This window comes from Rhamphochromis longiceps, linkage group LG12 (assembly GCF_057381845.1).
Source record: "Rhamphochromis longiceps isolate RC_006_pf linkage group LG12, R_longiceps_female_GT1.1, whole genome shotgun sequence".
In the NCBI taxonomy this organism is placed as follows: domain Eukaryota; kingdom Metazoa; phylum Chordata; class Actinopteri; order Cichliformes; family Cichlidae; genus Rhamphochromis; species Rhamphochromis longiceps.
In genome coordinates, this window is record NC_140568.1 from 6,335,101 (window position 1) to 6,346,956 (window position 11,856).

Below are 11,856 nucleotides of genomic sequence, written 5' to 3' on the forward strand. Positions count from 1 at the left end.
CTCTCAGTTAAGCGGCGTCACACAGTGAGCCTCTACCAGAAGTTAGGCCACGATGTCTGCAAAATAAAAGCACACTACAACTGCCTGGCTCGCTGGAGGAAGCGACACATTTTATAAAATGCTTTTTGTGAATACTACATTCACATTTTATTTGGTCCCGCACGTTTCACCTCGAGTAGCCATGAATCTCATACCCAAGAGTTTCTACAACTAGTGAGCTTCTTTCCGCCAAAGTGATTCCATTTCTGTCCCAGTAACGCAAGCACTGGTGCTCCGACTGTAGTGGCAGTAAAGATTAAAAGGGTAAGAGGTAAAGTCGCCCTCTGGTGTTCAATTTTAAACTACATACGAGAACTGGTGTGCATAACGTTATGGATCACTTTCGCGAATCAACAATGCTAAACAAGCATTTCACCTTTGAAAATATATAAATACATAACGACTGAATGCCAGGTGATTGGCCGTTTCGCGAGGAATCCAGTAATTTTGTAAGGTAAGGATTCTCAAAGGATTTATGACAGCAAGGAGCAAATCCACATTTTAGAAGGGCTATCTTTGTAATTAAACTGTAATTCTCTCTAAACATCTCCACAGATGAGCTTCTGGAAAATACACTGCCATTTACTGCTCCAAAATAAACCAAAAAGGCCAATTTTAAATCTCAAATTGGCCTTAAAATAATAAAAAATCTGTCAAAGATTTTAAAGCAATGTCCGACAGGACATATTCAGGAAATATTATTCAAACCGTTAACTTATACAGCTCTGTTCATTTCTTACAAATGACTCGCTTCTTCATATTTTAAAAAAGTTGTTTACATCATCATAAGCGCGCTGTTGCTGTATTATTGTGTTTTTACAACTTTATGAGTGTTTGCTGGTGAAATGGAGGCAGGAGTGTATAAAGAAAAAAAAAGATCTAGTGAAGAAATCAGGTCGAGTCAGTCCCAGTGTCCACTGTAGCGTTTGCTTCGAGATTAACGTTACCGACAAACCTTCATGTGGGGTCCTCTGCCCTCCTCCTGAAGACAAGCACTTTACGCTGAAGTTTCACCGGAAACTGCACTTTATATAATAAGACTTGATATGTGGAAACTTTCTTTATGGCTTGCAGGCTGTCAGGCTCTGGGTTCATAGTATAAAATAAAACGAAAGGAAGAAAAATACATTAAACTGCCACCGGAAGTGCTTAATCATGTGGCACGAGGATAACTCGTTTAGGAGCGAGTACAATCCCGCGGCTGCCCCGTTTCACAGAAGCCACGATGGATCAGTCAAAACGATTAACAAGCTTATTGACCGCTGAAGGCAGATAGGATCGATTTCTCAGTGTGCGGACGGGCTCTCATTTATATAAACAGGACGTGGGGCAGCCTGATGCACCGATATGCCGCCTGCCTAAGTGCAATTACCACAATGAATTATGGCATTTCCCCACATAACAAATGCACAAGTGCCCGGTTTGATGTCACATTGCAGCGGCTAACGTGATCTGCTTAGTGGTGTCTGTGGCGCCATCATAAAAGAGGGCAGCGGGCCCTGATTGACCCAAAGTGATGAGCTTCACATCCCTTTAATGCATGACACCCCTCCCACCCAAGTAGAGCTTCCATCATGAAAAATTAAACTCTTTAATGGGGCAAAGCACATAGTCTCCCCCCCCCCCTCAATAGCAGTTCCACATTATTTAAACATTCACCACATGATGAAAGAATACAAAGTGCTATTGATTCTTAATTGTCAACATAGTGATTTCAGAGAAAAAAGTTTTTTTTTTTGTTTTTTTTTTATACTTTCTTGACTTGACACCCCCCCTTACAAACCTGAAATTAAATTGATACAGTACATCACAGTAGCTGGACTCCATATAATGGTATGTTCTCCCCACTTAAAAACAAAAAGTCAGGCTCCCATGCGCTCTCAGGTTCAACTTCAAACTTGTCAGTTCAATGCCAACTGAGAAAGAGGCCCACGGCAACTAGGCTGCTAGTATTCATCTAGGTTGTCAGCTTTGGGTATGGACAGGCCTCGGTCCTTCAGGACCTGCATTTTGACTTTCTCCGTCTCCTGTTTGGCTTGCTGCTGCAGCCGCTGCTCCTCCAAGATCTCTTCAATGGAGACTTGCTGCAGCACCGTGTCACAGGGCTTATCCATGTCCTGCAAAGACAAGAGACCGTGTCACATCTTGCACAGGCCTGAAACACTCAGATAATACTACTGAACACATTTTAATTGGAATTACTGGGTGTTCTGGAACTTTGAATTGTTACTAATAAAATACCTGATCAAAAATTTGATTATTGACAAACAATCTGATTACACTAATGAAGCAAACAAGTGTCTTTATCAAACACAAATAATGTAGAAGAATAAAGTGAACCTCTGTGCTAATGACTTCTCCAAAAGCCATTTCCTTTTTCCAGTTAAGGAGGACAGGTTGCACACCTGCCACTTCCTAGAACTAAAGGCATGAAACATCTGCAAATCTTCAAGAAGACTGCATGGTTCATGCCAACCATCAATCACAAACTGCTTTCTGATAATAAGCAGCATGAACAGAAATGCTGTTTATTCATGCTTGACAAACATTTTCTTAAAACTATACATAAATTAATGCGTGCAGAAGATGTCGTATGCTGAGACTATGTGCCTTTTTGTGTGTCAATATCATTTCTGATGTGACACAGGATTTGATGTCAGCTTACGGTCATCGTTTGCCAGATGCAAGCTCACCAAAAGGCACCAAGTAGTTAATCACTGCCGTTCCATTTCCATCAGCATTTCAGAACAGAAATAAATTAACAATCAAATGAACCTAATCATCAGGCAAATGTCACAAAAGGCAGCAACATCTTCTAAAGCACTGAAAAGCAGATCAGAGTACAGGTGCTGTCGAGCCTCTGCTATGACTGAAGCAGTTTTACATCATGACATGCTGTACTGTTACAGCATGATGTGGATCCCTTTAACAGCAGAGTACTGCTGTCAAGCATTAGGTAGGAATAACAGCGCAAGAAGAGTTCATGAATCACTTCTGCTCAGTGTACTGGCCTTGAAGGTCCTGTGTCACAGCAGTGACCCTGTAATGCGTCAACTTGGCTGTTGACGTACATCAGACAAGCATGATTAAGGAGAGTCGGATGTTAAGGATGCATCAGCAGCTTGCACTGTTGTCTCTTAGGAAGGAGTTTGAGCCCACCAGTCTTTCTGGCATCTGTTTGTACCAGAAAGACTGGTGAGGGTTCTCTGGCTTCCTATCACAGTCCAAAGATAAGCATGTTAGGTTAATCGGTGATTCTAAATTGGCCCACGAATGGCTGCGCGTCTCTCTGTGAGAAAGGCCAGATCTCAATCTGTGTCAACTGGGATAGGCTCTAGCCCGAGGACCCTTAGCCACCATTTATGTCAACCCCTACTCTCACAACTGTATCAATGCAGTGTGTGAAGGACATAAGGAAATGTAAGTAACAATGTCTACTGAGCCTTACTTTGCATCCTTCTGACCATTTCAAAAACCAAAGTGAAAACGAGATTATGTCTACTTACTATCTCTCCAAGCAGCACCACATTTTCTCCTCTCACGATGAATATTCCTCTGGGGATGTCACCAAACTTTTTTCCCACGTGGATGCGCTCAACTGTCTGGTGAAAAACTAAATTGGCTGGAGGACAAAAGAACCGGGGTAAATAAAGAACAGACCCGATCATGGGAATCATAATGACAGATAAACTGAGCCTGCTGTAACCAATGCAGTGACCCGACTCAGAAAAACAATACTAAAGGTGGATATAATTAAGAGTTTTACCAAACTGATCAATGCTTCTCAGGTAACCAATCAATGTTCTTCCATCTCGGAGCAGCACCAGGTGCTTCTCTGTGGGATACAAACAAGAGGAGCACGTTAAATGGCAGTTTAAACTCGCTGCAGATGATCCAGATTGCGTCGGACACGATGCTGCACATCTTGAAACGATTGTTTCTTTTTAAACCAAATCAGCTCCATCAAATCACTCCTCCAACTTACTATCGATGTCGTCAATGAGGCTTGCCGTCCCTGGTACGTAGTTCATCTTGTGCTGCTGCTGCTTCTTCTTCTTCTTATTTGAGTCTTATATCTGTATATACCGTCAAGCCATTAATGTTTCAATACATGTTTCTCACAAAATTAGCACAGGAAGCGTCTTTATACACGCCAGGGATGAACTTCCTGTAAGCATTTAACCCTTCGTGTGCTGGCGATTCACTACATTTCTAACACGCAGGAACGGCCCTTTAAAAAATACATCTTTAAATAAATATAACTTCAGGCATCGGTGGGTTTTGAAGATTAAAATAGCAGTTAATGTTTTTAAAATGTTATTTTTATGACCTTTCCCCCCATTGGCCAATAACGTCTACTGGCGCGCATGCGTCGGCAAAGATCGTATTTACACAATATTGGTCACAGAGCCGGAACAATTCAAAACGCCGTACATTATGTAAATACATGTATATTTTTGTTGAAATACGCCCAGAAAATAGACGTTTAACGTCTTAAAATCATATCATAAATTTATAGCTAGTGTAATGATGGTAGACTCTGGCGTTACTTTCTCCGTCCAAACGTTGGTTGTGCCAGAAAAAAATCTGACGGAGTGAGACCTCTGTAGGTTTAGCAGCGCCTCGCTATTAAAGGCGCAGCACGGGGGCGCTCACGTCATTCAGTCGTTTCCCGACTTCAACCGAGGGGTCCGCACTTGTATAGGAAAACGACAACATTGCTGCTGGCGTTTCAGACGACCTGACACATCCGATAAGTAACGCGAGGCTCGCTGCAGATTTGTTTCCTCCCCCCCACAATGATAGATGACAGGGCGGCTGCTGGTAAGAGCGCTTAGTCCAAGCATCATCATTATCAAATGCAGTCCAATCTGAAACCCGGCTGGCCCTCGACTTGCAACTCCGGAAATAATCACGGGAACTGGAATAACAGTATGGTAAGTAAGTGGACACAGCTCAGACATATTCTCGTGGTATTCACACTCTTTTAGTGTCTTTAAACCTTAAAGAAAAGCGTGAATTTGTGGCCGAGATCATTTTCAGCCAGCTCGCACACAGCCCTGTCTATGCTAGCTGCGTGGCTAACTAAGCTAACTAGCATTATGTAATAGTAACGGCTAAGGACAGAGTTCAGCTGTTTTCCGGGACTTTTACGTTAATCTTGACGTGACGCCACTGTTAATAAGACTCCACGTTTTTGAAAGAATGAGTCAGTATTTCGTGTCTTTCTTGTGACATGTTGGGCCCTTTTATTTCCGGTTAGTTTTTCTTAAGGATTTTGCATAACTGGTTCCGCAGGCAGATGAATCAATGTCCCTGTTTGCACAGTTATTGTTTGTCCTGGGATTGGTTGTGACGTTGAAGGCGTAGTTTTAAAGTTTTGTGTCATACCAATGTCTATTTGTAAGTACTCTGGTGCCAACCATGCTTTGTGACTGTATTTGCAGGATGCTCCTCAGTATCCAGGCTACCCTCCACACTACTGGTATCCTCAGTCTCATTCCACAGGGCACTATGCAAATACCTATCCCTCTGGATCAGATGTTCAACCACAGTACAATCCACAGGTATGGCTATACAGATGCAGCATAACCAGTACCTCTAACTCTAAGGTTGGGTTAGTGGATTTATGCTTACATTTTCATATTAACATCTATCTTGTCAAAGTTGTTGTATCTCTGATGGATTTATACTTTTTATTTTAAATAACTAGTTCCCCTTCTTGTGTCTTTCACATAGGTAATGCCTGGTGGTTATCCAAACGGCCATGGAGTCTACAGTCCAGCACAGAGTCAGTATTCAACAAGTGGTTTCCACCCATCCAACCCTTTCTACTGTGCTGACCCTCAAAGACCGGCTCCGGGTTCTTATCCTAACCAAGGCTGTCATGCAGAGCAAAGCAGTGGGTCTTCTGGACAGCCTCATTCTCAACACCAGCATCATCACTACCCTGGGCCACACTGCCAAGGGGTTGGTGCATTTAAGCGCACACAGTTTTCAAATATAACAATAGTTTAAATAAAGTCTTACAAATGAGGTATATTATACACTGTAATTTTATTTTTATTTATTTATTTTTTTAATCTAAAAACAGATGCCTTTTTTTAAACGCAAAAGAAACGTTTTCTGAATGTGAGACATTTGTCTTCTGCTCTCAGGGTCCTGGATATCCTCCCGGACCGTACCCTCACTACAATGATAGTGGCCATGCGTTGCCTCCAAATCCCCCATACCCAACTGGCCAGTCACTTCATCCCAGCCAGCAGGCTGACGCATGGGGACACTCTGGTCCATATGTACCCTCACAGCAGCCATGGCCGCCGGGGCAACAGCCTCCACAAAACCATTATGGGAATCCAGTCCGTCCACCACATCCTCCAGCGTGGCCAGGAACTGGAACAGGTGCTCCTCCACCGTACCAGCCCAAGGTAAGAGATTTTGTTTTGTTTTTTTGTGAAACACAGATGTGCACACAATGTATTACAACTGTCATGATGAACTGTAAAACTAGAACAGCCATTGCACTTTGTTTTCTGTAATCGCGCATCTATTCTGGGTGGATAGCATCTGTTTTTGGAGGGATTAGATTTTCTAAAAATTAAATACCAAATCTTTGCTAAGGTATATTTATTTGAGTCAGTTTACAGCCTTATATTATCAAACTTTTAAAACACAATATTTTTCAAACTCTTGTGTTACTGTAGGACCAACAGCACCAACGCGCCCCACCGGTGGGACCTAAACCGAAGCCAGCACCATCCCCGAATCCCCCCAGTGGTAATCCTACTGAAATAAGTTCTCCTCCACAAATGTATAAAACTGGGAGAGGTGATCCTAATGCGTCGCAAGCTGAGGCCCCGCCTTCGGTTCCAGCATCAACTCCAAGTCAGGCTGCACCTCAGCCCCTGAGCGATAACCCCAGTCTGGCTAAGGTCCAGCAGGTCATGGCCAGAGTACTGCTGCTTCAGGAAGACGTTGATGAGTTTGTTGGCAAAAAAACAGACAAGAGTTATCGTTGTCTGGAGGAACTGCTTACCAAAGAGCTGCTGGTGCTAGACTCTGTGGAGACTCAGGGACAGGAGAGTGTCCGGCAAGCCCGAAAGGAGGCTGTACAGAGAATCCAGGCCATTCTGGACCAGCTGGAAAAGAAAGCTTTCTGAGCTGGACTTGTTCTGCTTGTGGGTCACTTTGTTTTCATCTTCCTGATCTTCCATAGACATGTTCAGGTTCTTGTCGTCTTTTGCTGACCAGTGTTGTAGGGATTTTTTTTTTTTTTCTCCCCACCACCATGTTACTATAGAACACCTGTGAAAGGTGGCATGGACCAAAGAAAAAGACACAGCAGTTACTGGCACGTGGACTCAAACTTTAAAGCCTAATAATGCTGGTATAAAAGGTATGGTGGTATTAGACGTGAAAGCTCATGGTTATCTGCGTCAGCCTCAGTGAGTGACTCTATCAGCTGCAAAAGCAGGAGCGAGTCACTGGAAGATGAACTTGTGTAGTGCCACATTGCAGCTCTCTGTTGTCTCTGAGTCAGGACGCAGATTATCATCACGCTGTCCCTCAGGAATGTGGGTCAGTTTCAGTCTGATCCAAAGTGTATCAGCTCTTGCACTTCTTTAGCAGGCTGTCGTTTCATCTCACGGTCCCTTTGCATGATCAGGAAATTGTGCTTTCACCTAATGGAGTAAATGCATTTTGTCCATAGCCACGTACCTCTCCATGCCTCCGCCTCTGTAGGTGCAGTGATTTCTTTTGTCTTTTCTTTTTTTTTCTTTTTTTTTTTTTCTCACTCAGTTTAAGCCCTGCATGCACTGTAATGTCAGATAGGCACTTGATACAATCATGATATCTCAGAGCTCAGAACTGGGCCTTGAGTGTAGCAGATTAGTGAAAATCCCCCAGAAGATTGCTGTTCCCAATTATTTCATCTTTTTTTGATGAAGACCTAGAATCAGACCTACATATGAATGCCATGTGTTTCACTTGACTCACTGATAAAGACTTGATTAAGTATGACTGGACAAGCTGTTCCTTTTCTCCATCTTTGAACATTCAAATATATATATATATAAAACTGAAATCTCTACTTGAACATTTTCAGTCATGTTTTATGCTGAAGGACAAGGTTGGATTAAATGTTTTTCTTTCTGTCCTTTTGATAATGAGGACAAATCTATGTTTATATCAAACTGATTTTTGTGTGCGCATCACTGTCCATTATCGTGTGTATGTTTTGTTTTGTTTTTCCCTCCTCAGACATTCTTGATGTGTTTTAGCAAAAAGTGCCATATTTAAGAGGATGGGTTTTATATAATTAGGAGAAAAAAAATATAAAAATATCACAAGGTTTGCATGGAAAAGAAAATCATTTTCTGTGTGTTTATTTCCCCTTCTGCTCAAATGCAACTCGCTGTGTAGTTTTAGATGTAATGCATGTTTCCAACATAGGATGGGGAATTTTGCCTGATAAACGGTGAAAAGATCACAAGTGAAATGTGGGAGGGGGGGGCAGAAAAATGATTAAATGTCAGTATATTTTTTAACTCTTGATCAAATTAGTTTTTGCTTTGCCTTTACCGAACACACATGAATATCAGACGGTTTAGGTATCAGTCATACAACATTTCTAAATGTTGTTCTGTTTTAAAAATGAGAAGGCTGCTTATTTTTCTCAAGTAGAAACTGGTGCTTGGAGGTCACACTGCCTTCAGCTGCAGGCCTGCATTGAGCTCTTTAAATAGACAGCTATTTGGACGCAAAAGCATTAATGTCCGCCCATGATGGCTCCAAGTGCAGTCTAATTTAATTCAAGGGTCAAATGGCCTGACAACACACAGGACACCCTCCGGTGTGTGAATCTGAGCCAAACAAGCCTGCTCCACTTGAGTCACTGGTTACAGACGACCAACTGTGGAATAGTCTGTTTGCAGTTTTCTTCATCAGCGAAGCTGTAAAAGGTAGTCTCGGCAAACTCTTCCATAACCTTTTCACCTTTTAAACTTTTTGCCTACCCTTAACAAACCATTACAAAAGATAAAATTGCCATGTCGACAGAAAAAGCAATGTCCTATACATCAAAACTTCCTGTGTGGTGGAATGCAGAGCCGCCTCCGCGGAAATTGGAAATTGACCTGAGTTCACCTGGATTAGCTGTGTTTGAGTTGGAAAAACTCTTGTATACTGGCAAAGCCATAATCAGTCATGCAGATGAAGTGTGGCCTAGGCTGTACATTGGTGACCAGTAAGTAACTCCTCTTTATTTCTTTTGATGAACTCTGACATAATCTAACTGCACCTATTCCTCTAGCGTCAGTATTTACTTATATACAGCAGATTCAAATTGAGATTATGACTCTGAGGAAACTTCCTGACTTCTAAATCTCCAAATGTTTTTCTTGTGTTGAGAGAGTCATCTGATACTTTTAGTAAAAATACTCAAATAAATCAATAAAAGTCCTGGATTCACTCCACATACGTGAAAGAGGAGCTGATCATAAATCTGATTCAAATGCAGAATGAGTAACGTGACACTTGTCCTGCTGCGTTCCACAGTGGGAACTTGCATAAACTACAACAACGCCATGTAAGCGTTTGCACTGATGCCTTGGCATGAAAGCACGTCTCGAATGTTCGAACTCGCATGCTTAAAGTGTTTTTCTAAGGATCAGTTTATCACGATGAAATATTGCATACATGCCGTATAACCTACTGTCTGAATACAGAGTGGTGTGTTTTCCAGACACAGTGCAGAGAACCAGGCTGATTTGTACAAGAATCACATCACTCACATCCTGAACGCAGCTCACAGTAATCGTAAGGGACAACCAGATATCTATGAGGGAATGAAGATCACCTACATGGGCGTAGAGGCTCATGACTCCTGTAACTATGACATGAGTGTCAACTTCCAGGCAGCAGCAGACTTTATCCATAGAGGTCTGAGCAGAGGAGGTATGAGGAGAAAGTTAAAAATGATATAAATACAGTTCAAAGGCAAATGGATTTGATGTGTGGAATTTAATCTAATATTTCTCTGTGAAGGCAAAGTGCTGGTCCACTGTCATGTAGGAGTGAGCCGCTCTGCCACCCTGGTCCTGGCTTACCTGATGCTGAAGCAGAACCTCACTCTCGTCGAGGCTATTTGTGCTGTGAAAGAGAGCCGTGGTGTGATTCCTAACCGAGGTTTCCTTCGACAGCTCATCAAACTGGACGAGCAGCTCTTTGGCAAACATCGCTGAAACCCGTCTAACAGCATTACTAGTCACCTTTCACGGGTCCAGAAGATTGATCTTTAATGTCAAGATGATGTGTTGCATGAAAGATTTCTTGCGTTTTACTTTGGGGTCTTACAGCATGTGATCCTTTCTTTGGTCTTCATTGTTATGAACGTTAAGATAAAAACATTACATTTGTACATGTTAAATGGACTGATGTTTTACAAGATGTTTAGCAGTCAGCTTAATTTACATAAATATTGTGGAAAAGTTTTGAGCCACCACCGATTTCTTTATATGCCGCTTTCGAGGAACCAAACCTTTTTCGTAATTTTTAAACGTGGTCTTGATCAATAGTTCTGTAGGCTTTCTGAAGCTCTTTCTTTGGACATCGGCCGCTTCTACCTGACCATTTTCAGAGGAATGTGTTGTTGTTGTTTTTTTCTAATGTTGTTAAGCCATTTAACACTGACTCATGGATCACTTCAGTATAAAAAAGGCACCTAACTCAATGAATGGACCAGTGTGAGAACTAAAGGAGAAGTGCCAGGCCAAAAATACAAAAAGCTATCTACAGCAGATGCAGCATCTGAAAGTCATTGTCTGTGGAAAAAGGAACAAATCCTGACCCGATTTATGTTTTGGGCACTTCAGGTGATCCATCTACTATTCGCTGAAGCCTCATCAGAAATGTTCTCATTGGAAGGCTGAGATCTGTTAAGATGCCATTTTTAATTCTTGCCAAATTACTCAAGAGCTGTACTGAATATCAGTGGCAACAAGTCTTATGGAATGAATCCAAACTTGAAATTTTGGGTTCAAATTGTTGCCAGTATGTATGAGGAAGGTCAGGAGAGAGGCACACTAGAGAGCTGAGAAAAACGATGGAGTTGCTGTCATGGTTTGGACATTCATTTAGGACAGTGGTGTTGATGATCTTGTCAAAACCAATGAACACAGAAAAGTGACATCAGATTTTGACCCACTATGTAATATCATCTGGAAAGCATTTGGTTTGTTAATGCTTCATTTTTCAGCATGACAATGATCACAAACACACTTCCGCCACAGTCAGAACTTACCTGGACAGAAAAACACACAATGCAACACTGTCAGTCATGCAGACTCAACGTTATTGAAGCAGTATGGGATCATCTTGACAGAGAACAGAACAAAGAAGGTCTTTCAAGAAGCATGAAGCGCTATTCCTGAAGACTACTTACAGAAAACGCAAGAAAGCAGCCTAAGACAGTTCAGGCTGTGTTGAAGAGTAAAGGTAGTCATACCAAATATTAGCATTCAAGCTTTGTTAAGCTCTGTTTTGCCTTATATAGTGTATTAACATGTATTTTTGCATTTGTTTCAATAACTGTTTTCCCAACAAAATACTAAGAAATAATGGGCACCTCAAGACCTTTGCACAGTAATGTGGCTCCATGGTGGCCAAATATTAAATGTGTTTTTCAGCACTGCACTGAAATTTTAACTCGACCAATAGCTGTTGCATAAATAAAGAAATTAACTTTTCAAAAGTGTTTTAGTGTTTCATTGCACAACAGAGAAACATTTCTCTCTGACATCAGTGTCGACAGGGTGA

General features: G+C 41.8%; 3 protein-coding genes across 3 annotated transcripts; 2 read left to right on the forward strand and 1 right to left on the reverse strand.

The window, feature by feature from the left end:
• Window positions 1–1,616: 1,616 nt before the first annotated feature.
• Window positions 1,617–4,295, reverse strand: LOC146656713 (U6 snRNA-associated Sm-like protein LSm1). Its single transcript, XM_085424482.1, has 4 exons — window positions 4,025–4,295; window positions 3,806–3,874; window positions 3,546–3,661; window positions 1,617–2,156 (listed from the first exon to the last, which is right to left on the reverse strand). Exons 1-4 carry the CDS (start codon window positions 4,068–4,070, stop codon window positions 1,986–1,988), a joined length of 402 nt encoding a protein of 133 aa, XP_085280608.1. The 5' UTR covers window positions 4,071–4,295; the 3' UTR covers window positions 1,617–1,985.
• Window positions 4,296–4,687: 392 nt separating this feature from the next.
• On the forward strand, window positions 4,688–8,380 carry LOC146656714 (uncharacterized). Its single transcript, XM_085424480.1, has 5 exons — window positions 4,688–4,976; window positions 5,487–5,606; window positions 5,779–6,009; window positions 6,198–6,467; window positions 6,744–8,380. The coding sequence occupies exons 1-5, from the start codon at window positions 4,899–4,901 to the stop codon at window positions 7,197–7,199; spliced, it is 1,155 nt and encodes a 384-aa protein (XP_085280606.1). The 5' UTR covers window positions 4,688–4,898; the 3' UTR covers window positions 7,200–8,380.
• A 189-nt stretch (window positions 8,381–8,569) lies between these two features.
• LOC146656715 (dual specificity protein phosphatase 26-like) lies at window positions 8,570–11,745 on the forward strand. Its single transcript, XM_085424481.1, has 3 exons — window positions 8,570–9,286; window positions 9,785–9,996; window positions 10,087–11,745. The coding sequence occupies exons 1-3, from the start codon at window positions 9,090–9,092 to the stop codon at window positions 10,281–10,283; spliced, it is 606 nt and encodes a 201-aa protein (XP_085280607.1). The 5' UTR covers window positions 8,570–9,089; the 3' UTR covers window positions 10,284–11,745.
• Window positions 11,746–11,856: the final 111 nt, after the last annotated feature.